At 34.0% G+C, this 25,975-nt stretch overlaps 1 protein-coding gene across 6 annotated transcripts; it reads right to left on the bottom strand.

Moving 5' to 3' along the window:
* Positions 1–10,941: 10,941 nt before the first annotated feature.
* Positions 10,942–24,810, bottom strand: LOC123553834 (cell death abnormality protein 1-like). 6 transcript variants are annotated; one of them, XR_008371846.1, is made up of 9 exons: positions 24,659–24,810; positions 23,300–23,372; positions 22,099–22,239; positions 20,203–20,418; positions 19,379–19,459; positions 18,179–18,346; positions 17,090–17,205; positions 14,359–14,373; positions 10,942–12,540 (listed from the first exon to the last, which is right to left on the bottom strand). XR_008371846.1 is itself a non-coding variant. In XM_045343509.2 (9 exons), exons 1-9 carry the CDS (start codon positions 24,752–24,754, stop codon positions 12,449–12,451), a joined length of 1,002 nt encoding a protein of 333 aa, XP_045199444.2. In that variant the 5' UTR covers positions 24,755–24,809; the 3' UTR covers positions 11,769–12,448. The 6 variants fall into 6 exon arrangements, 5 of the variants coding, with proteins under 5 accessions (XP_053404727.1, XP_045199444.2, XP_045199445.2 ...); XM_045343509.2 differs by having other exon boundaries at positions 11,769–12,540; positions 17,090–17,209; positions 24,659–24,809; XM_053548752.1 differs by lacking the exon at positions 14,359–14,373 and having other exon boundaries at positions 11,764–12,540; positions 24,659–24,809.
* Between the last annotated feature and the right edge of the window lie 1,165 nt (positions 24,811–25,975).

Genomic DNA, 25,975 nt, shown 5'->3' with positions numbered 1-25,975 from the left:
TTACAAAAATATCCTACGAAATTTCACTTATTACAAATTTATTATGATTAAAAGAGAAGTAGTTTTTATGTAAACTTAGTAACATCAGTATCATACAACGGTAGTGAAAAGGAATTATTTACATAAAATTGATTATAGAAATCAGATTCAAAACACTTTTGTTTAGAACAATAAATCATGAAATGCCGTCCCTTATAACAAGCAACATATCTGAAATTGCACACATATCTATCCGTTCCCATGGTAACAGCAATGAAAGAAGTCCGTCATCCGGTATTTCAGTATGTACTTCAACTTTCAAGTTTACACTGTTTATTACCATGACGATATATAACCAAATTAAAAAACTCATTTTTACACATTTGTAACACTTTGTTCACGAGACGACAAACGTCTAGCGTTAAAAAGCTCCCATTTAAAGACATTGCTTTCCACATGTCTGCTATTCTTGAGCTGGTGCTGCACAGAATTCTTCCTGAAACTGAAGTCTCACAAGCGGGCGAACCTGGCTGTAAAGGTAGCGCTACCGCTCTCGGCTAAGTCCAGCTGGCATCAATTCTAGGGGAATGTCGTATGAATCCATAGCAAGAAGGTTTGTTTTACAGACGACAAACCTTGTTTCCTCTGTGTCAACCGCAGACATTTTCATAAATACGGCTCCGGGGTCTGTTGAAGCGAACCGGAAGTAGTGGTACTTGGATATATTCGAAACTTTTTTATATCTGTCGCCGAAGAAAGCCTTCCACTGCCTCCATTTCCATGTATTCCTGTCATACACAACTGAGACGTTGCTACAGGATGACAGATCAACAACATCCGCTACGTGTTGAAGCGTACCAACATCCTCCTTACGATACCTCTGTTTAATTCTGCCAAACCCGGCGTCAATCAAACATCTGAAAAATGCGACAGTTAATCATTCAGTTACTGCTTTAATCTTTAAACATATAATACATACATCATAAAATGTATCATTATGTATCAACAGGCCGTTTAGGGTATGTACAACGGATTAAGCTAATAAGGTAACAAGGATAATCTCAAAATGTATATTTATAATGAACAAAATTCTGTGAAAATGGCTAAATCTAGGCTTTTCTTACACTGAGAGAAAGATGTAATTTTTTACATGATATTTGCCTTGTTGATTCAGAGTAGGCCCCTATTTAGAACAATAAAATTAGGACATATTTTAATGAAAATAGCAAGTCGAAACTGTAAACTTTGCCTGAAAATATTTGTTTATGATATTGCTTTGTTCTTCACCATTCCATTTAAATGCGTGTTAAACGTAGATGATTTTCTGCAGTTTTATCTAAAAGTTCGGAATACTAAATGGAACTTCTTTGTCGGCCTTTTTTTTTTTTTTTTTTTTTTTAAATAATTGTTATTTTAATTTGAATACATTGTATTTTTCACACATCAGTTTTACGATTAAATTAATTAAAATAATTTTTGGTGTTTATACAACAATTTCGTTTGAAACATTCTCTGCGTTCAAGAAGAATGTTTGTTTCTGTATGTAGAAATCTGACATTATAAACAATAATTATAATTATGGCTCTACAAGATTAAGAAAAGTGTCAGCTTTCTGGTTTTTTTCCATTTTATTTATTCAAATCCAACAAAAATCGGTCCTTTGATAAAGGTTTAAAGTTACGTGGTAAAATATTTCTTCAGGGAAGTGAGCTCGAGTTAATTCATAATAATTAAGCATATCACTAGTAGCAGAATGTAACAGTGATTTTGTATATTATTGATCTCTGTTGGGATACATGTGTCTGTGATATTATTTTTTAAGCATACTTTTAATAATTCCGTTTTCCACCTAAGTCTTGACCCCCAGTAATCTTGTCCTACATCATTTTATGTGTAAAATGGACCCCATTGGAAATAAGCTGTTAGCTTAATGGGTTATCCATAGGTCCCTAGCATTTTAATAACACATGCAATTTTTAGTAATGACATTTGGTATTATCTTATTAAAAGTATGCAAATTGTGATTCTGTGCTATTTAATGTAAAGAATTGAGATTTCTTTTTAGAAAGTATGTTTTATGAATGACATGTCTGTGATATTTATGTATTGTAATGTGTTCTTTTATGCTGTGACCTAAATGTAAATAAAATATGTAAATAAAATAAAATAAAAAAAAAACACCACATGCAGTCGCATGCTGTTTTTCCTTCGGAATCTCTTTAGATCAATCTCTGATCATCTAATTATCGCCACTTAACATGTTACTGGTAAACCCTTTGAACAAAAAGTGTTATAGCTCCATGATTAACATGAGGTAATATGCTAATTACACGCTAATCGATAGTGGCGAAAACAAAATATCGATCGCTAACGGTTGGTCGATATTTACAGGTATGGATGACAGCAAAATACAGATAAATGTATTGATTTATACGGAGTGTCTACTCCTCGTATTAGACCTTCCTGGTCAAACACTGTCCCCAGTTAAGGATGCAAACTACTTTGGTGTCGACATTAGCCACGACCTCAGCTGGAACACACATATCAACAGAATAACAACAGATGCAAACAGAACACTAGGTTTCCTTAAAGGCAACATCAAAACAAATCACGAAAACGTCAAAGCACTATCATACAAAACACAGATCAGATCACAATTAGAATACGCCTCATCTGTACCCCCCCCCCCCCCCCCCGCGCCCCCCACCCACCCCACAGATTAACATACATAAGCTGGAAATGGTCCAGCGACGCACAGCTGGAGCACACTTGAGAAGAGACGCACAAACTCCAAACTGGTCATGTTCTACAAGATTTATCACCATCTTATAGCCATTCCGCTTCCAACTTACTTAGAAGTCCCTACCAGGTTAACCAGACAGATTCACCCCGTCAGTCTCCGCCGAATTCATGTCAACTCGGACTTCTTTAAATTCACCTTTTTCCCCTCACACCACAGTCCTGCAGAACAGGTTACCGCCGCATCTCACGACTCTGCCTGATCTTGAATCCTTCAAGCAGGCAGTGGCCCTGTTCCAGTATTGAATACAGCAGTTTTGTTTTTAACCTTCTTTTTCTCTATTACTGTTTTTAACATTTTAACAGTCATGCTATTTCTCATAATCTCACTATGACTTCTTTCAGTTTTACTTTTATTAATAATGCCAATAATAATAATAACAACCTTATCTCGAACGTTTCTTTGGCCATATATCTTAATCTTCTAATTTTTAGGGTTGGAAATTGAGATTTACTTAACAGCCTTTCGTAATCTGGTAAAGTGTAGGTAATCATTGTTGATGAATCGTAAAACTCTTTCTTGTATGTTTTCTATCTTTTTTTGGTATTTACTTCTCCACAGAAATGCCATGCTAATGGACAGAAATTGAAGTTTATTAGAATGAAAGAATAATATATCTTTTGTTTTTCTAGTTTACATAAATGCCTACCAATACGTTTTAAAACATTAGTTGTCTGGAGGCTTTCTTACAAATATTTGAAATATGAGTCTCAAAATTTAACCTTAAATCAATAGTAACACGTACCCAGCAGGTTTACTTCCTCATCACAGTTTATTTCATTACCAGACAAGTCAAACGTAATATTACATTTTTTAGTTTTAGTTCTTATAATCCTACAGCGACTGCCTGAAGCTTGTCTGGATTGGCTTGCATTTTATTATCTGAAAACCATTTTATCAAAGATATGCCATCACGTTCTAAAGTAGATTTATTTGTGTCTAGATCATGATTTGCAAAGGATAAGGTATTATCATCAGCATAGTTGTAAAGCTGACCATCTTTATTAAAATGAAATACATGTTTGTTATTAGGGAAAATGTTAAGAAGCACAGGACCTAATATTGAACCTTGGGGAACCCCTTTATATATTTCATGGAAATCACTGTTCAGTTGACCTAATTTTATACACTGTTTTCGTTCACTTAAATAGCTGACAATCAACTTCAAAGTATTTTCAGATACACCATAACTTTTTTATTTGAGAGTGATTAAGTCGTGTGGCAAACAGTCAAAGGCTTTAGAAAAGTCCTGTAAAACTGATGCTATATATTTATTTTCGTCTAATGCCTGTTTCCAATCCTCAGTTAGCCTAAATAGTGTTGTCTGACAGCCGTAACCTTATCTAAATGCTGACAGATATGTGTTGAAATATTGATAAAAAAACTGGGTTAATTGTGTATTTTTCCTCTGCAAAAATCTTAAATTAGCTATTAGCTATTTAGCTATTTTGTTATAATTAATGTGTAATATTTTCTCTTTCATGATTTGAAATAAAATAAAACTGTTGGATAAAGTAATATTAGATGTGTTTAAAATGTATATTATGTTTTAAAAAAATAACGGAATTGATGCAATCATTTTGAGTCTATGATAGTAAGTCATGGTCGCAACAGCCACCGAAAAGCAGTCCATCAATACATAACATTGTGCCGGAAAGCACTGACAGAAGTATTTTTGTAGAAATCACATTAATAAAAAAAATATCCAAAAAAGTTCCTTGTGTGGTTTTATATTTATATTTGAGTTAATTATTATATTATTTTAATATATAAATATTACATTATTTGGAGCAAAACAGACTGATATGTTTTCAATTTTGTAATAGCAATATAATTATTTCTGGAGCTCTAGCACCGGAGGGGAGCGGTGGCCTAGTGGTTAAGGTGTCGGCCGCTCAATCCAGGGGTCATGGGTTCGAGCCCCACTGGGGTCACGACCATGACTTCTCATATGACACCAGTACTGGTTTTTCCAGGAAGCGGACTCGAGAGTGGTTCCAATAAGCTTGAAGCTTTCATCACAATCGAGCTAAAACAAATTAGTATAAACTAGCACCGGAAAACACATACGGCATCGGTTCGATCAGCACTATATATCACTTTAGCTCTGTACATTAAAACATATCATGTCTTTATGTACAAAATAAAAAAACATTAATTCTCAGTTATAAGTAGCTGATATGAAACATTAATAATATAATAATGATAAACGATTACCACAAGACTTTTTTTTGGTTTGTTTTGGGTTCAACGCCGTTTTTAACAGCATTTCAGTCATGTAACGGCGGGCAGTTAACCTAACCAGTGTTCCTGGATTCTGTACCAGTACAAACCTGTTCTCCGCAAGTGACTTCCAACTTTCCCACATGAATCAGAGGTGGAGGACTAATGATTTCAGACACAATGTCGTTTATCAAATAGTCACGGAAAACATATGCCCAGCCCAAGGATCGAACTCACGACCCCGCGACCGACGCTCTACGTACTGAGCTAAGCGGGCGTGTACCACAAGACTTACTGAAAAACAAGCAGCAACAGTACAACTAATGTAACATGTTCTCTTAGAAGTGTGGATGCATATGATATAATTATAATTCTACATTATGTAAGATAAGATAAGATATGTTTATTTAAGTCTCACTTTGCATGATAATTATACACATATACATATTAAAATAACATCAGACTACATTAAAACATGCAAACCTTTCTAATCAGAAATATGAGAGACTATAATCTATTCACAAGTACATGCAGTTAAAATATTTATTTAGTATTTTGTCACAAACAAATGTAACACAGAAGTGACTAGCCTGTCTAATTATAGTCCTAATAGAGATTTTCAGCTTACTTCGAGGCGTACTGCGGACCACGGACTGCGAACTTACTATAGGGGTTTTCTCAAACTGTATATAAGTTTTTTTATGCATAACTGAACAGTGGCATATTTAGCATCCGGTTCTAATGCCGTAATACTGTTTCCATTTAAAATATCCGAGAAAAGACAGTTATTTATTAATATCCGTTGTATTGAATATATGAAATTAAATCTCTGTCCAAGTTAAAAAAAGCCGAGTATCTACAAATACCATATGTATGCATGATGATCAGAATTTGTCCTTGGACGCGTCCCATGCCTACTGTTCACAAAACAATTTTCGGTCTCCGCTGGGTTTTAGATTGACATTTTGACAGCCAGTTTGAATGGTACTTAAAGATTAAATTCCAGTTGAGACTGATAATCCATACTGAGTAGTCACTTTAAGATAGTACTTTTAATATGCAATTCTTATATCAGATTTAATCATTATGAAAATACGAAGTGGCTATTTCCTTTTTTTAATTTCCAAACATGCTGATACATAACTAATTCAGGATGATTAAGTTAAAATGTGGTAATGTATCGGATCTCGTTTCGACGGGGTTGAAAGATATATGCCAGTATGAGAACTTCCTGTATGTTTATACAAAGTGTTGAAATAAATCATTCAAGATATTTCAGTAAAACTTCTATTTTATCGAACATTAGATACAAATATCAAAATTATTGAAAAACAATGACCTTTTTCGTACAGAAGTCTACGACACGGTATTTATACTATGCAACAAAAATTAAACGGACTTTCATTTCATTCAGAATGTTTTATTATTTTTTTCACAATAATATTTTGTACTGCGTTTTTGTCTTATTTTGTTGCTAGGAAAAACTAGTCTAGTAACGTTATCAGTACATATATTGACACTCTATGTAAAATCAATAAGATATAATGAGGTAGTAAGTACACCTGCAATTTTGACTCCGTACAGGAAAACTGCAAGGAGTTTCATTAGCCGTAGCAGATAAAATCGAAAATAAACGTAATAAATATCCGAAATTTTCACATTTCAGCAAAATAAATCGAGAGAAAACAAGCAAGTTTCTTACACTGGCATTTGTGATTTCTATCTTAATACATGGTCTGACGCAAATTGCAACTTCGGTTTGGATTTTAGTAACAAGCTACAGTGCATGCGCATTTTTACAAAAATATTACGCGCCAGTGTACACACACGTCACTTCCGGTATCGGTGCTGTACTTGTTGCATTATTCAGTATCATCGGAACCCATTGTTATCACAACAGCTGTCATGTCAGGTATTTTCTAATTGGAATGGGTATCATTATTTGTCTAGAGCTGTCAAGCATTTTGTCAGCGGTAGTTTTGGACAACATGACTAAAACACACTTTTTGGTTGCTATGGAGGACAGCTTGACCGCGTCGATGAATGACAAAATTGACTCCACATCAACAGAGCATGTGAATTGCTGGACAGGATTACAAGAGCAGTATAAATGTTGCGGTGTTACCGATTACACCGACTGGTGTACAGATACGAAAAACACAACGAACTGCGAACATAAAAATGATTTATTTCAAAGTTGTAAATGTCCTTCTGGGGAAAACAATAAACAAAATAAATGTGCCATATTAGATACTGGAACAATATATGGATCATCTTGTCTGAATAGTGTGTCGGACAAATTTGCTACCATATTCAGATTGATTATCGCTACTGATGCCCCATTTTGTGCTTTGCAATGCGTATCGTACATAGTTGTCAACTGTATCTTGTCCAGGCTTAACTCTAAATGTGTTGTAGATGTATACAAAATCAAACCAACAGAAAATGAGACAAAACTGTGAAGGTCATCAAGAACATTTCTAAATAAACATTTTGTGTAGTTTAAAGGCTGAACATTTGTTTGCATATTCCTCGTAACATGTGTGTCAACATGGTATACCCTTAAATCAGGGGTTAATAGGATTGATATAGACATTATACTCGAATTCAATCAATGGCACAAACAATAATCATACCTAAAGCTTGTATTATCTATACACCTGGAAAGCATACGCAGATCTAATGATCTACAACTTCACAGATCTAGTGATCTGTCAAATCAAATGTAAGCCTACGCAGACCTAGTGATCAACAAAATCAAAAGTAACCCTACGCAGATCTAGTGATCTACCAAATCAAATGTAAGCCTACGCATGTCTAGTGATATACAAAATCAAATGTAAGCCTACGCAGATCTAGTGATCTACAAAATCAAATGTAAGCCTACGCAGATCTAGTGATCTACCAAATCAAATGTAAGCCTACGCATGTCTAGTGATATACAAAATCAAATGTAAGCCTACGCAGATCTAGTGATATACAAAATAAAATGTGAGCCTATGCAGGTCTAGTGTCTAGTCACAAGCAGTCCTTAATATTTCTTCCTTTCCCCCTGCCCTTTCTTAATAGCATCGAGCTTTCCTTTGTTTCACCGCGTTTCAGTATGTATACGTGTATGTCGGCATGAACATATCGCATGGTAGATAAAACGACGTCGTTGGAACTTTGAATTAAATCTCGAAAAGAGACATTGAAAGAAGTGAAAAGTAGTAAATTCAGAGAATTGTATTTAAAGAAGTGCTTTGTTATAAAAACTTAACATCTATTTTTCTTTTTTTTCTATTGTAGCGATATAGTTCTTTTTAGGAGAAACATCTGATACTCTAGAAATTGTCGAAATTACGTTAATATTAAAGTGAATTGATTTAATAGGAAATAAATACCTTAAAGAGGCACCACAAAATAACTGTATTCTTTTGTGTTTCCATGATGGTAATTATACATGATTTGCATGAAGAAAATGAGAAATAACAAGTATCTAGTTACAAATTGACAGTGACATATATTAGGCCAAGACAATGTGTGTAATGTCTTAACATTTTATTGATACTAGTAACTGTAGCAATATGTACAGAAATCAGTGTACCTGGTGAAATTTCAATCATATTTTGTTTCTGCAACGTAAGATAGTTATTCATCTATGTTTTTTAAACTATGCTGACAAGAGATTGACTGAATAAGTTTGCAGATGTAGTGGTCAAAACACATTTATTCAGGAATGGCCAAAATTGTCCACCTGAAAACTTGTAGTATATCTTTATATTACCTGTATTTCATGAAGTTTTTGTGAGTGAAAAAACCAGTGAACAACCTGCATGATGAAAAACCATAAATAATTTCATTTAAATGCTAAATTTCTCAATAAATACTGAAAAGCCGTTTTTGTTGTATATTTGATGTGTGATATGGTTCACGTAACATTAGATCTGTCAAGCGGTTGTCTAGTGGATAAAGTGGCGGCCGCTCAATCCAGGGGTCGTGGGTGCGAGCCCCACTGAGGTCACGACCATGACTTCTCATATGACACCAGTACTAGTTTCTCCAGGAAGCGGACTCGAGAGTCGTTCCAATAAGCTCGAGGCTTTCATCACAATCGAGCTAAAACAAACTAGTATAAACTAACATTAAATCTAAATTTCAGCTCAATAGCGGATCCGATTTTATTTCAGTTGTCTCGTCATGCAGTATATATCTTTTTCTATCAGATAATTTCTAACTGCAAAAATCCAGTTATAACTGGGTCATGTTTGGCTCGACAGGTAAGGCTATCAGTAAGAGGAACTACATAAAAAAATAAAATGACGTAAAGTAAGACGTAAAAGTTGTGCTTGAACTTAGATATTATAATATAATATAAATAATTTACAAAAAAAAATTACAAACACACATACAAAAACTGACGGTGAGTGGTCATATATAATTATTATCCCCCGATGAAAGTCAGAGGGATATAGTTTTGGCGTTGTCCGTCCGTCCGTCCTTCCGTCCGTCTTTCCGTCCGTCCGTCCGGAGCCATATCTAGGAAGTGGTTGGGAATATTTATATAATACTTCATATACATGTTCACCACAATGAGTTCTTGCGGCCCGTCAAGTTTCAGTCAGATTGCCCTAGTAACACCAGAGTTATGGCCCTTAGAAGTTTCTAGTGTTAATTATATATGGTACTGTAAATATGGCAATTTCTGCATCATAACTTTTGATATAATTGACCTAGAACTATGAAACTTATATAGAATTTAGATCACCATAATGTGATTGTGTACACACAATTTCGTTTGGATTTATATGTAACTTCTGAGTTATTGCCCTTTAATCGTATAAAAATCCACATATTTGTACATAACAAACTTACCATTTGGTAGAATTTCATTCATTCTTTTCCATGAACATTTATTGTAAACATGTGAAGTTGTGTACCCACACCTGGTCACCCAGGTTGTAACTTCTGAGTTATTGCCCTTTAATCGTATAAAAATCCACATATTTGTACATAACAAACTTACCATTTGGTAGAATTTCATTCATTCTTTTCCATGAACATTTATTGTAAACATGTGAAGTTGTGTACCCACACCTGGTCACCCACTTACCTTGGTCACACCCCCTCCCTCCCCCTCCCGCCCCCCTCCCAAAAAATCATTCCTTATTTTAGATTTTTTTCAAACAAACTTCATATACATGTCCACCACTATGAAGTTATGGGGCCCGTCAAGTTTCAGTCAGACTGCCCAAGTAACACCATAGTTATGACCCTTAGAAGTTTCTAGTGTTAACTATATAGGGTACTCTAAATATGGCAATTTCTGCATCATAACTTTTGATATATTTCACCTTGAACTATGAAACTTATACAGAATTTAGAACATAATAATGTGATTGTTTGGATTTCTTTTGTAACTTCAGAGTTATTTGCCCTTTAATTGTTTAAAAATCCACATATTTGTACATAACAAACTTAACATTAGGTAGAATTTCATTAAATTTCTTTCATTCTTTTCCATGAACATTTATTATAAACATGTGAAGTTGTGCATTCACACCTGGTCACCCACTTGCCTTGGTCCACACCCCCTCCCCCTCCCCACCCCCCCCCCCCCCCCCCCCCCCGAAAAAACAATTTTTTTTTCATTCCTTATTTTAGACTTTTTCCAAACCTTCCATGAATATTTATCAACATGCAACTTGTACCGTTCACCCACCTCGCTCCTCCACCCAGTCATGCCCACTACCGATCATGCATCCTCTGTCCCCCCCCCCCCCACTCCCTTCACCCAATTTTTTTTTCCATTTTTAATTTTCCATCAATATTTATAAGCAACATGTGAAGTTTTGTTCCCCCCCCCGCCCTCAAAAAAAGAATATAAACATATGATTATATATATATATATTTCCATTCTTTTTTTAAAAAAAATGTTCAAACCTTCAACATGTTAAGTTGTAACTACACCAATCTTGTCCCCAGCCATGTTCAAGATATTTTACTTGATTGTGTTCTCTTAAGGACATCTGTTCTTTTATGTTCTAATGTACATGTTAAACAGCAACGCTTGGTGCCAAACCACTCAGACAATATTTCGTTCCACCTAAACTTCAAGCTCACATTTCAATTAACTGCATTTAATTTTAAAAGCTAAGCTTATTACAGTAAACATATACCATTCAAAATAAATTCTTTAGTCAGGATCAAAGTATCATACATTTATTATGTACTCTTTAATTAAACATTTGTTTTCTGTTAAATTGATTTTGATTAATGAAATTATTCGCTTCTTATATATAGTAACATCCTTAACTTTTTGCCGGATATATTTTTTTTGCCATTCCTCACCACAAACCCTTTCGGCGGGGGATACCAATTCATCGAATTTGCTTGTTATATATGACCACTCACCGTCAGTTCTTTTTGTCTGTTAATTGTGTATCATAATTCAAATTTTAGGTACTATCTCTAACTGATAAAAATAAATCCCACTGTTGAGCATGAAAGTACAATAGCGCTGATATGAACGCTTAAATTCATATACAGCTAAAACTATAAAATATTTCGTATGCAAACAACTGCAATATATGTCATAATCTGGCTCAGACTGCAAAGCAATTTTGTTTTTAACAATAATATAATAGCATAAGTGCACTTTGCAAACTTACGTACAATCGGTAATCAGCATAAATAGAATTAACGTCATTGTAACTCGTAATAAATTTCAAGTATTTATAAAATACTAGTAACCAGTTGTATTGTTGGATGCTGTATACATCCGGTATAAAGCCGCGTGTTTGACGATCGTAATTCAAAAATCTGGTCAGTCTATGTAGGAATAAATGCTTGGCCAAATATCTACCTGGTAAGCGGCATAGTTGTCCAAAGAACTGAAGCTTTTTCATATCAATAATTGAAATGCGAAATGATAAATGATTTATTTGAAAATTGTAAATGAACAGTGAACATAAGTAAGTGATTTTGTCATTTTTTAACAACGAAGCAATAATGCGGAATATGATGTTCGAATTAGGTATATTCCAAAACTGTTTCCTGTTGCTGACACATACAAAACTAGACCTCAGTGAAAACAGTGATATTGATATGCACTATGAGAAACATGTAACAAAACATGCCGTTAATGAGTTCAGAAATGAAATTCGAGCATACGTTTATATCTTGATTTGGAACATAAAATTGCAGTAGTGAAGAGTATCATGAATGTAATAGAACAAAAACCTTGCTGGTGTGTTGATTGTTCAAAGTCCTCTATATTTAACTGGAGATATCTAGATCCTACATATATTCAGGTCGCTTGCATTCTAACTGGAAATGGTGGTCTGCAATTTCAGATTTTTAATTATAGGCGAACGGTTGTTTTCTCCTAAAACATTCAATAAGCGCTCCAGAAGTATGCGTAATAATTGAGAAACTTGGTACTTTGCCAACTAATGTTTAGTTACTTCAAAAGAAAAGAACGACTAAATTAGATAAAAATAGTCCGCCCATCCATCTTATTGCAGACATGTAGTGTATAGATACAGCTTCCGAGTACTCTGAAACAAACAATGACATACAATTAATATTTTTTTTGTATATTCAAGCCTGGTAATTATCCAGCAAAATGGAAAAATAGAATATAACATGACTAAACCAATATATACTGTATAAAACATCATGCGTGTTAACTTTTATGATCAATTTGAATGTCTGCAAGTTATTTCATCGCCAGTTTTCAACTGTCCCGGAAAAATGGCAATTAGAATGGCTGACTTTAATTGTCGGTAGAGTGGTCAAAGAATCCTCTACGTAAAAGCATCCAAAGAGCTGTATGTGTCTGTGCCTTGAAACATTCAGCTACATGCGTGCTCTTGTTATAAAAACACGAGATGGTCTTTTCGTTAAAGTAATTTTATCTATAAAAAATAGATCTTAATAACAAGCATTCTTTAGGCTATAACATAATTTCATTAGTACACTGTGGTTTTAATAAAGACAGTAATAATAGGTACATGTATGCATGCAGAATTTTAAAGATGGTGTTCACGATAATTTTGTTATTTATTGGTTGCACTGATTTCTTATCCATACATGTACTTTGTTTATTAAATGTCAAAGTCGTATGCGTGAGAAAAAAGGAGATGAACAGATGACATATTGCCTTGGATTTGAAGACTAAACATTCACCGAGGTGAACCTACAAATTTTCCGTTGGTACCAAAACGGAATAAGTCCATCGCTAAACCAATCCAGATCGACACATGCCAATCAACTTGAGAGCTGTCTCCTCTGGGTACTATACACCGTGTTATTTCCAATATTTCTAGAGCAAAATACGGTAAAGATGCATGCATCATCAGCTCAGCACTGCACAAATCAGCAAACAAAGAGAATTTGGCTTTGAAAAATGTCTAAAACTTCTAATGATGTTACTTTCAACTACAGTTGTGAGTGTATAAAAAAGAGAAAATGACTATGAGAAATAACTTCGCTCAGCGTGATTCTTTCCTTCAAAGCCATATAGCTTATAGCTCTTTTTTCATATAGCGGCAAGGCTGAGATTCGAATACTTCGAAATTTGCCTACATAACATCTTACACAATTATAACTTTAAGCTAGATGAACATAATAATGACCAAGGACGGTCTACAATTGTTATATAATAAACCCACCATGTAATATCCCTTTTCACGTCGTTTTTTCCCCTTTTTGAAATGTTTATATCAATTGTTAGAGCAAGTATGTTTGTATGCAGACAAACGTATGCAGAGCTTCCGGTCAATCAAATGAACGTTTTCTACAAGAATGAAATCTGCAAGTACGAGTAGTATGCATAAGTAAAGGAATGAAAACAATTTTCCAATCATTGCTTTAAATACATACGAAGAAGACTGTTTGTTGAAAAATGTATATGACAATGTATCTTGGCTAATTACCTCATTTTTACATAGATCAATAAGGATGCTGTTAACATGCTAATAAAATGTGACGCTTTCTACTGTTTACATGTGTTACAGGGTATTGCCCGCAATAATTTCGGAAAGCTATAGATATAAGAAGAAAACATGCACTAAAGTCCACATTAAATTTGAATATATAAAAGCAACACCAAACATATAAAACTATTTTTTTGAATGAATTGAAGTTAATTTATGTTTTTGTTTGGGAGAATTTCTGATAGATAAGAGTATAATACAGCAAATATAAAGCTCAGTCCCTACAAGACAGTTCTTTACTTCAGTAGCATACGTGTCTTAGATAAATCCTGGTGCATGCATCAATAAATCTACCATTTGATTCTGTAATTGTTCAGTATATCATTAACTCCAAACTATTCTCATGCAACAAAGTTCTCTAAAACCATGCAAACTTACCTGTGTTGTCTGAATCTGTTTCACATAAAATGGTTTTATAGCTGAGTACACTATTTCTTAAGCTATACTGAGATATTTTAGCATTATTGCAATACACATGCAGTTGGTATTAAAATTTTGTTTCCAATACATTAGATAAATCCTCAATATCTATGTGAAAATTGGGGATGTGTTTTGTATGATTGCAACACCGTGAGTTGCTCTAATTAGTGACAAATGACTGAAACGATAGGAATTCTTACGTGATTTAGATAGACAAAACGACTGTAAGATAACAATAAATTATATTCCTTCGTTGTTTTAATTTATGAATTATAAGCTACAATATAGAAGAGTCATTTTAAGAAAATCAAACTGGAAGGTAGAAATAACAGCAAACATTTAATTAGGTCACGAGTCATCATACACCTGTTAAAATTTGTCATTAGTTTTCACGATCTGTCAAACTTATTTTTATCTCTCCATTCTGCATAAGCATTGTTTTTGTTAGTATCTTAGTAGGACATTGTAGTGTGTAACTGGATGGGGGATGGGGATTGGTTGTGTTAGAAACACAAGAAGCAATGATAGTAAATATATAATTAAAAAATATGAAAGGGGCTTAATCCAAGATAATACAGGATTCTAAGAGGCAACATCAAGAAACACAAAAAAATAAAAAAAATATTTATGTGGAGGTTAATGATATCAAGAAACAGAAGAAACAAACAATATATTTTTGGATTGGGATGGATGGGGGTAGAAGGAGTGGTTGTAACGTGGTGGTTGTGACGGAATATTAACAGACAATATCAACAAACACAAGACACAAAAATCTGGAAGATGGTAACGTGTGGGGTGGTTGTGACAGGAAACACAGACAGTACCAAGAAACCCGAAAGAACTTACAGTAAAAATTGCGGGGTTTTACGGCTAAAATTTTAGGGTGGTTGTTGGTAGGGGTGGTTATGTGAGGATGGGGTTACGCGACATAAACACACAATACAAAAAAAAAGCAAAAAAAAAAAGAGAAACAAAATACGAGGAACAGAAAGTATAATATATATGTAATTTTAAAGAGGGTTCGGGAGAATGCATTTCAGTGGATAGTGCGTGAGAAGGGGGTGACAGACAGATATATGGACACACAAAATGTATGAACATCATTAAGATATTCCCACTTCCAATTTACAGCAGCTTACAGAATGCATTATTTTTTTTATTATTATAATAAAACAAGGGAAATTAAAAATAATATCAAAAGTTATAGAACCTAGGTCATTCAGTTGATATCATGGGGTGAGTTTAATTTAGATGTGACGTGTAGTTATTGAGATATCAAATATTATGGGGAAGGCATTTAGTTGTGATAGGTAATAACCTAGATATGAGCTTGACGAGAATCGTAAATAAAGTGTATACACACGGGTATCGAAAGAGCTCTCGCGACGGTTGACTTTCGTCACGTCGAGCTTAAAATGAAAGATTTTTTTTTCTAATGTCATGTAATAAAACGCTCATTATATGGCTTCAAGTCAATTATCAAAACTATTAGTTATCGGTCTTTCAGATCTTGGAAAGTATAATATTATTTCAATCAAACGATTCAATAAGTGTATGATCAATATACTTTTCTGATAGGTTTATAGCTGAACTTGATAGTCTATCAACTGGTCCAGAGTTGATTTATATACACTATATTATATATATTAAATATACATCACTAAAATGGTATTTTACGACAAACCTGAATAATATCAAACTAACGTAAAGGAAGCTATTAGCTAGTAAGAAATTCACAAAATGAAAAAATGAAATTATATTGATATTCATTTATCAAATGTAGCAACTTTAATTCTTAATTTAATTTAAAAATGAACAATATATTTTCAAAGTATTGAGCATGTCTGAAATTTATCTCCATTTAACATATACGATGTAGATGTACTTAGATTACATATAAGGATCTCTTTTGCAAACTTGTACTGACTTTTGATTATTCAATCACTAGTTATTTGTAAACGCCCTTTTTCGTAATGTTTCGATTTTATTCTTCGATCTTAAAAAAGGCAATGGTAGAATTTCCGAAAGCACAGAACACAGCAGTTAGGCCCGCCACAAACAGAAACTGTAGTAGATATAGCAGACGGCTCTTGTTATTTGGATGATGTTATGATACGATACAGTTGATATGTACAATGTATTTACATTTATTTTTACATACAAAACATAGACAAATATAAAACAGGGAATGCCACGTACCAAACACGCAGCCTCCCCAAAACGAAACCCACAGCACGCAGACGCGTACACAACAAGCACACACACACACACATACACATACACGCGCATACACACAAAGCCAACACACAAGGACAAAACGAACAAACAAAGGAACACAGTGGGGCACCGCCTTGGAACGGTCAGTGGCAAAAACACCACTGGGGAGCTTAAACCGGTTTATGGTGCGCACCCAACCTCACTCTTACCCCCAACATGTTCCAAAGACACGGGACAGTGTAACTAAAAGTTATCCCCTCCAGGTGAATCTCTAACACACGTAATGGAAACAAAAAGGCATGGCATGTAAAACACAAAAATGCTCGTGTATAAATATATAAAAAGCAAACCTTTAGAACCAAAAACGTATGTACTCTGAGTAAAATATGTCTTTAATATGAAATAATTATCAGGATATTGAATTTCGTTTTGACCCGGTAATCAACAGAAATGGAAGTGCTGGTCTACTTACCTGTCATACAAACACCACTTGCTGCACCTGGACATTTCACACAAAGGAAACTTTGACATTCACTGAAGTGTGTACAATTCTCACCGTTGTTGTAGCGCTCAAAACCAGCGTCCACTCTATCTAGAACAGTGAAAGAAATATTACACTAGTAACTACGTACTGGTACTGATGATAAACCCGAACAGAAAATGAGGTTTTTTACCTGTAACTTTTTTATTTCTACAAGTTGAAATCAATGGTCGGTATCAAAATAAAGCTTAACCTTTGCTGAAAACTTAATTCAAATTTATATTTAGTAAGCTCGCACGAAGTGAGGGCCTGAAAGGGGTATGTAAAAAGGGGACTTTATGAACGTTGACTGATGATAAATTCGAACCCTTTGTCATTTACAAAATTTTCTTGGTATTATTATATTGAAACTTTCCCCAAAAAGCTGCAACAGTCATTCATGATCAAGTAATGAAAAGTTAACAAATGTCAGGCCTTCATGTTTCGACAGTGAGCATGCGCAAAAAACACCCTCTTCCCCAGTAATTTTGGATAAATATTTTTTATACAAATTTATGTAAGTCATTTATTTATATAGAATATTTACCAATTTTGTTTTTGTTTACACCAGTTGGTGTTGTAAGTGGAAACTATTAGATGGTGTGTTCAATTTTATAATTAACCGACTGCAATCGAATATTTCCAAGGTGTTCGACTTTATCATCTGTCCGGGTTTATCATCAGTACCAGTAAGCCTAAGCACTTGCTTTTGTAGCTTTTGGTGTACTTATGAACTTATTTCCTTGATTCTACAGTAATTTATTTGTACTGGAAGGACATTTCTTTTTAAAGCATTTCTTAGATAACTAAACTTAAAAAAAAAGAGAAAACAAATACACTGATACGCGCAATAAATGAAGCAGATGCATAGGACTTCGCACAATGATTCTTTTCAATGACATATAACTGTTTGGGATAAAATAAAATAAGATAAACAATTTGAACATGATTCAGGTACTGTTTATGTCTTATCTAAAAGTATTCAAGAGTGTATCAATAATGACATTGTGATATTAAGACAACAAATCACAAACGACTCACTTAGACACAAATTATAACCATTAACATATCTATGCTCATGTGATGGAGGACATGTGCATATGTTGTTGGTGCACGTTGGAACGTTGCTGGATGTGTCGTCTGATATTGTGGAAGTATTGAATGAAACGACACACAGCGGTGACCACTGACAACTTTCGCCCCATCGCGCTGAAAAGAAATTGAACGACAGTATAACACTACTACAGTTTGCACTTTCTTTCTTTGCACTCGTTTTGACTCATACTTGTACAAACGTTTTGGTTTTACATATGTGTTTCATACCCTCATTTTACATCTTACACATACATAGAGCTATCTGCATAGAGAAGTTATATCTGCTACATGCATTAATATTTCGTTGTAGAACAGGTGTTGTTCACCGAGTTATTGGAAGTTCAAATGAATAATCATGTTTCTATGCATTTCTATACACGAATCTTAAATGCCTTAATAGTAGCTATTCACATTTAAGCAACATTCTATTACTTGTTTCACTTTTCGTTCATTCTGAAAGAGATTTATTTTCGGAATAAAAAGGCCCCATCTAAGATTCCTTTCTTTAGATTCCTATTACAAATCTATGTTTAATCAGTTTTATACTATTTTTGCCCCATTGAATGAGATTATCTAAAAAGCTGGGTATTTCGTTTTACTTCATTTAAAAGTTTAAATAAAAACTTGCATTTGATAGGTATCTGGAAAATTCAATAATTTGAAACGAAAGGCAAGTCCATAAGTCTAGTGTGGTAAAAGTAAAATATTTCCCCGAGCTTGGATTCAGTGTTGTTATATTTTCTGGTTCTTTACAGTATTTTTCATTATATATGATAAACCTACTCAATCAAATATAATGCTTCCAATGGATTTTATACAGATGTTATTAAAATTAGATCTATACCATGCTTCTGAACTCTTTTTCTGTTGTTAATGCAGCTCTTCAACAAATAAATATATTAACATAATTCTTTAGGCAAAGATTGGTTATCAAATGTACACACTTATGCTAAGATAACTGAAGGTATCGGTTCCATTACTTGACATAAATTTAGCAGTTGTATCACCGGATACCGAAGCAAAACAATATTATGTCATCAGTAATAGAGCTGAGGCTTCAATTACGAAAGAAATAACATCAAAAATGTCATTAAATTACCCACCAAGTGTTTAAGAAAGTAAAAGGTATGATTTTAAAAGTCTTACGTGACCGGCACGTGGTGTATGACTCGGATGTGTCAGCTACATATCCAGACTGACAGCTACATGTACTGGCACACTGTCCTCCTGTCAAACATTAAATCCAAGTTGTCAAAACATTGTTCAAAGGAAATAAGAAATAAATACTATTTATTACTATCTATATAGTACATAAATGAAAGCCGCTGGCGAGAAGTCAAAATACATTTGGTATGTTTACAGAGTTTGGATCTTGTAGGTAGTACATTTAGAGTATAAATAGGTCCATCTGTAACAAAATTCAATTTGACATATCTTAGTCTAGTAGTGTTTGATTTGCCTGAAGAGTCTAGCTTTGTTTGACTTACTTGAGTCTAGCGCTGTTTGACTGACCCGAGTCTAGCCTGAATCTAGAAGCGTTTAATTACATGAGTCTTTGAAGCGTTTGATTTGCCTGAGTCTATCAATGTTTGACATACCTGAGTCTAGAACAGTTGGACTTACCTTAGTCAAGTAGTCCAGCACTGTTTCACATACCTGAGTCTAGCACTGTTTGACTAATCTTAGTCTAGAACTGTTTGACTTACCTGTGTCTAGCACAGTATGACGTACCTAAGTCTAGAAGTATTTGATTTTTATGAGAAAAGCACTGTTTGGCTTACCTGAATCTAGCACTGCTTCATAACCTTAATATAGCACTGTTTGTTTGCCTCAGTCTACAGACTGGTACTATTTGCACTGTTTGACTTGCCTGAGACTAACGCTGTTTAATTTACCTGAGTCTAGAAGCTTTTGATTTATCTTAGTATAGCAGTGTTTGACATACCTGAGGCTAGCACTGTTTGACTTACCTGAATCTAGAAGCGTTTGAAGACAAGGCACAGAATACCTGCCACCGCAAGTCTCTCCCAAGATTTTGTATGTACGGAGAACACACTCTCCTGCTTTAGAGTGATAATCATACCAGTATGTACAAGCACATCTGCCTGTCGTTGTGTCACATTCCTGGTTTGCTCCATTACAGTAGTAAGCCGACCCGCAACTTTGGCCAAATCCACGTAATATTTCTATAAATGATAAAAAGCTAAACTTTTAAAGCAATACCTTAAAATATAATGAATAGTGAAAGTTCATGTTGTAATTTAATTATTTCATAGCAAAGAAAACATTGAAATTCCCCAATGTCAAATAGAAATGTTGTACATTGCTTTTAAGCTCGACTTTTCGAAGAAAAAGTAGAACTATTGCACTCGCCCCGGCGTCGGCGTCGCTGTTGGTTACAGTTTTTGATAAAGTCAAATATCTGTGTTACTATCAAAGCAATTGACTTGAAACTTATAATAGTTATTTACTATCAAAGTCTACACCAGGAGAAACAATCCCCATAACTCTGATTTGAATTTTGTCCCTTTTTAACTTAGATTTTTTTGTTAAAATTTTCTATAAAGTCAACTTACTCTGTAACTATTAAAGGTTTTAACTTGAAGCTCAAAACAGTTATTTACTTTCAAAGTCTAAACCAGGAGAAACAATCCCAATAACTCTGATTTGAATTTTGACAGAATTATGCCCCTTTTTAACTTAGAACTTTTGGTTAAAGTTTTTTGATAAAGTAAAATATCTGTGTTACTATCAAAGCTATTGACTTGAAACTTAAAACCCTTATTAACTATCAAAGTCTACACCAGAAGAAACAACCCCCATAACTCTGATTTGAATTTTGGCAGAACTATGCGCCTTTTTAACCTAGAAATTTTGGTCCAAGAGTTTGATAAAGTCAAATATCTCTGTTACTATCAAAGGTATTGCCTTGTAGCTAAAATACTTATTTACCATCAAAGTGTGCACCAGGAGAAATAAGCCCCATAACTCGGATTTGAATTTTGACAGAATTATGCCCCTTTTTAACATAGATTTTTTTGTTGAAATTTTTGAAAAAGTCAAATATCTCTGTTACTATTAAAGCTTTTGACTTGAAACTTAAAATATTTATTTACTATTAAAGTCTACACCAGGAAAAACAATCCCCATTACTCTGTTTCGAATTTTGACAGAGTTATGTCCCTTTTTAATATGGATTTCTTTTACTGGCAAAGCTCTAATTCAGAATCAAGCACTAAAAAAGTCAAGCGGGCTGTCGTACGGACAGCCCTTGTTATATTTGTATTTACAGTCCAAACATCACTTGAAATATATACATTTTAATGGAAAAAAAAAGAAAGAAAAACAAAAACAACGTTTAAAATTTGTGTGCATGCTCTGTAACGTACGACTGAAAGTAAGGCTTTTAGCACAATTGTACTATTTTATTATTTGTCGTTGCTCAAAGTTTTTTCCTGTAAAGCAAGTAAAACTATGAATATTCAGCATACAGTTAATGGAGGAATGGATTTTGGAAAACCAGCTGGCTTAAGCGGAACTCCAAAATAAGATTCATTGATCCATACCAAACCATTCATTAACACTTATTGAGCCTATTAAAAAGAGTTGAATATAATTTTATTGTTAAATTTTTAAACACGTGATCCATAGCATTTTATCAACAAGGGATTACTTTTAAATGTACGCGTATGAACTGGTAATTCCTTCACACAAAAATATGCGTCTACTGACATTTTTCGAGATACTTGCCCAGTGTGCAATTCACTACAAGCATAACCACATAGTTAGTTCGCACAGTATTGCAAATAGAACAAAAATGAAAAAAAAATCAGTTAAAAGTAATATAAAAGATGAAAAGGTCATACTGTCACATCCATTGCCATTTTGGTTTCCATATCCTGACCGGCACACGCAAGTCCCGGTGGTACAGTCAAATATTCTCCTGCACTCGGAATTTGCCAAGCTGCTGCAATTATTGTCTGTTATACAAAGGTCACCAAGCGATGCTGTTATACACAAAACCACAAAACAGTTATACTCTTAATTAAACAATTTATAAATAAATTGTGCAAATCATTGGACATGTCTGTAGGTTGTAATATACTTTTTCATTGGTATTGAATACAATAGGCATATCAAAAACGAACTAATGCACCCAGTATTAAAAAAGTTCTTGCTTTGTAAAGCAGGGCAAGGTAAAATGCTCGTTAAAAGTCACTTAAAAGTGTAGGTCAGAAATATTCAGAAGAATAAATTATAACCTTTAGTGAAACGTAGATATCTGGTTTTCTTTTTTGTTAATTATGACAAACATGGAGAAGTGTAAATAACGATACCTTCTTTTATGCAGGATTTGATATCAACATCACGAAAAATTGGTATGTTTAATGCTACAATTGTTTCAGAAAAGTCTGATCAGAATTTCTTCTTGCAGTGTATTATTTTAAATTTAAGTGTGTAGTTTTTGACAATCTTGATAAATCGTACATAGGAGTCTTAGTATCCGAGATTTCATACAGAGAAAAAACATGTATAAAATCATTTTCGTTTTTATTGTGCCGTCTGAAAGCTAGCTTGTAATAATTCAATTTACATAAACTTACTGAATAATGAATAAGTCAAGTTTGTTCAAAACACTCACTGCCACTTTCTTTCCCAATTGTCATAAAGTAAGAACTTAATAGTACCAAAAAAGGCATTTTCTCAATACCGAAATCATTATTTTACATTACACATTATGCACTGTAGGACGTCACTCCTCCGAGACTGCTGTATGCTTACAATTTTCAAGAGACAAGTTTTAATGTCACGTTGGCAGAATACTTCAGGAAACAAATTTGCTTTCAACTAAAACTTTAAGTTTTAAGAAAGAAACTGTTCAGTGCTCAGCCAATTAATCACATGCCACCTCAGCATTTAGTATGACCACAGATTTTATTTCCAAAGAGACTGATTTAAAACTACGGACTAAGATTTTGAACTGAAGAAGGATATGGAATATCGGGCAAGAATACATTGTTTAACACAAACTGATACGATATACTGACATTAAAAAGCAAAACATACCTCCATTTATGTGTCTTGGGAAGCAAGTCAAAATGATGAGAATGAGGTGTAGTTGTCCACAAGGAATCGTGATCTGCAAGCAGATAATTATGGTTACCTGTTTCTTACAATATTATTACATGATTCCATGATATGAAAAGCAGGTGCATGATTTACACTTATCAAATGATTTGCTGGTCAGTAGTAAAAACTATTTCCTAGGGTTCGAATGCCAACAGATTTGACTATTCATCGACAAAATGTTTGACTTATTATCCCAGTAAACCGGGGATATATTGAAGGAGTCATATGATAATATGTGCTATTGCAGTTCAACGCCAGATTTGGTGGGCTAAAATAGAAATAGTGGAAACTCCACAGGTCGCACAACACGACAAAAATGAATATGTTGCAGGCTCGGTTTAATTGGGCCTGTTTATGGACGGTAGTGGAAATGCATGCTACCGTCAACACCCTCTAGTCTCCGTTTTGAGCAGAACTCAACATTTACATAATAATCATGATACAAGTACAAAAAAGCAATTCAGAGACAACAGCAGATGTGTTCATACGGCTGTAAGCATATAACCTTCAAAGATACACTAGTGTGTAATTCCATGAAAAGCGGCGTATGGTCTCCAGTTACCCTAATCGCGAAAACAATGGCCTTGAATTTGGAAAGGGGAACCTGAGGTTCCGGGGCCTGAATATCACAGAAACTGCCGAAAGACAAAATTAAAAAGCAGGAACCATATCCAAGGGGTGATTTAACAATATTTAAAACTAAGATAGCGAGAGTATTGGAACCACACATGCCGTATGTTCGAGCTAAAAAACTAAACATGTTTCACCAATACCATAATAATAAAAATCATGTTGAACGATCTGAAAGATCAAAATATAACATCTCTGACACAATATAACAGCGCTCTAGTCAAAACTTGAAAACAAATTCTGATATCACGTCATAAAACATTTATTTAATGACTTGTTCTTCTAACTTTGACTTTTGGCCGGTAAGCCATTCAATAATTGTATAATATATAATATAAATAAATAACAAAAAAAAGGTACAATTTTCAAATCTCAACGTGGCTCCATATAACGTGTTGAAGAAAAGTTCATGCGGTTGATGTATATAACATTTGAACATAGATAAATAATTTATCTCATTGTGAAATGTTATGCAATGAACTGAATTTTTTTGTTGTTGTAAAACTTGTGAAGCACTTGTTTTAAATTCCTAAAGTACTGAAACAATTTTATATACTGCAAGATCTGTTTGCAAGTTTATTTACGTTTGTGTAAAATAATAATAAAATATCAATAACAAAAGTAAGAGAAAATGTGAAAATACAACATTGTAAAAGATATACATACCATGTTATTGGATGAACATCCAAATATTATGATATTTCTCCATGTTTTATACGCTAATGATTTACAAATCTTTTTTTCAACAATTAAACATACCATTTAAAGATTTATGTTAAAGATATCCAGTCGGTTAATTTACACCAATACAAAAACAATACCAGCTGTAAATGGTATCAGCTTAACTATCTCGTCTAATACATTGGCATAACTACAGATAGAGAAGTATTTAATATAATTAAATAATGTTAATATAATTATTAATTAGTTAAGGTGAATTTCTTTTCATCAAAGGCTTAAGACTTCAAATCTAAAAGAAGCAAGTTCGATCTCTTGACCAGTTGGGTGTTCTCCGCCTAAGAGAGACAGAAAACAAAGATAAACTGTAGAGAACAGGTTAATATTGGAACGGAATTCATGACGAATAGTGCAAGGTTTTGCCACAAAAAGTTCAATGCTTTGATGAACGGAGAAACAAAAACATAGTATTTATGAAATAACGCTGATCCAGTTAAGCAAGATACTAGTACATCACATATAAAATAACTGGACTATTAATATACTTTCAAAGTACAGTGTTACCCGTATGACAGAACCTTGAATGCATACGCTATTTTAGAAACCACCACATGCGTGGTTATAGACGTTCAGGTAGTATTTCAGTGTACTTTTCAGTTATATCTGTACCAGTATAACCTCTTCTCTACCAGTAACTACCAACTTCTCCACATGGTTCATAGGAGGTTGAAGTATGATTTCAGACACAATCGTCAAGAATCAAATACGCCTCACCTGGAATTTAACTAACGACTCTCCGTAAAGTGCATTAAATAATGGAGGAATGGTAAATATTGATGTAATTCTGGTCCTACTGGTACTATTTAGTGCAGCCATGTTGTTTTGAAATATTCTGCTTTAGGACGAGGGATATTGAACTTCTCATTTCATCTCATGTACGGATTCTGCCAATTTTTTTATATTTGATAATTGAAATCATAATATTATACAACCGCCTCGGTAGCCTAGTGGCAGAGCGTCCGCTTCGAGTGCGGGAGGTCGTGGGTTCGATCCCCGGTCGCGTCATACCAAAGACGTAAAAATGGTCTGGTCCGCCCGGTGTCAGTATAATGTGACTGGGTGGGGTATCATGTAACGTGTCTACGGCGTGATATTCCAGTGAGGCAGCACTATAAAGTTAGGCATGGTGCTCACTGCTACAAGTAGACACCGTCCTTTATATGACTGAAAAATTGTTGAAAAAAGACGTTAAACCAGAACGCCCCCACACAATATTGTACAAACACATTTAATGTATTATGATAT

This window comes from Mercenaria mercenaria, chromosome 7 (assembly GCF_021730395.1).
Source record: "Mercenaria mercenaria strain notata chromosome 7, MADL_Memer_1, whole genome shotgun sequence".
NCBI classification, from domain to species: domain Eukaryota; kingdom Metazoa; phylum Mollusca; class Bivalvia; order Venerida; family Veneridae; genus Mercenaria; species Mercenaria mercenaria.
This window is presented reverse-complemented; position numbering and strand designations above follow the sequence as displayed.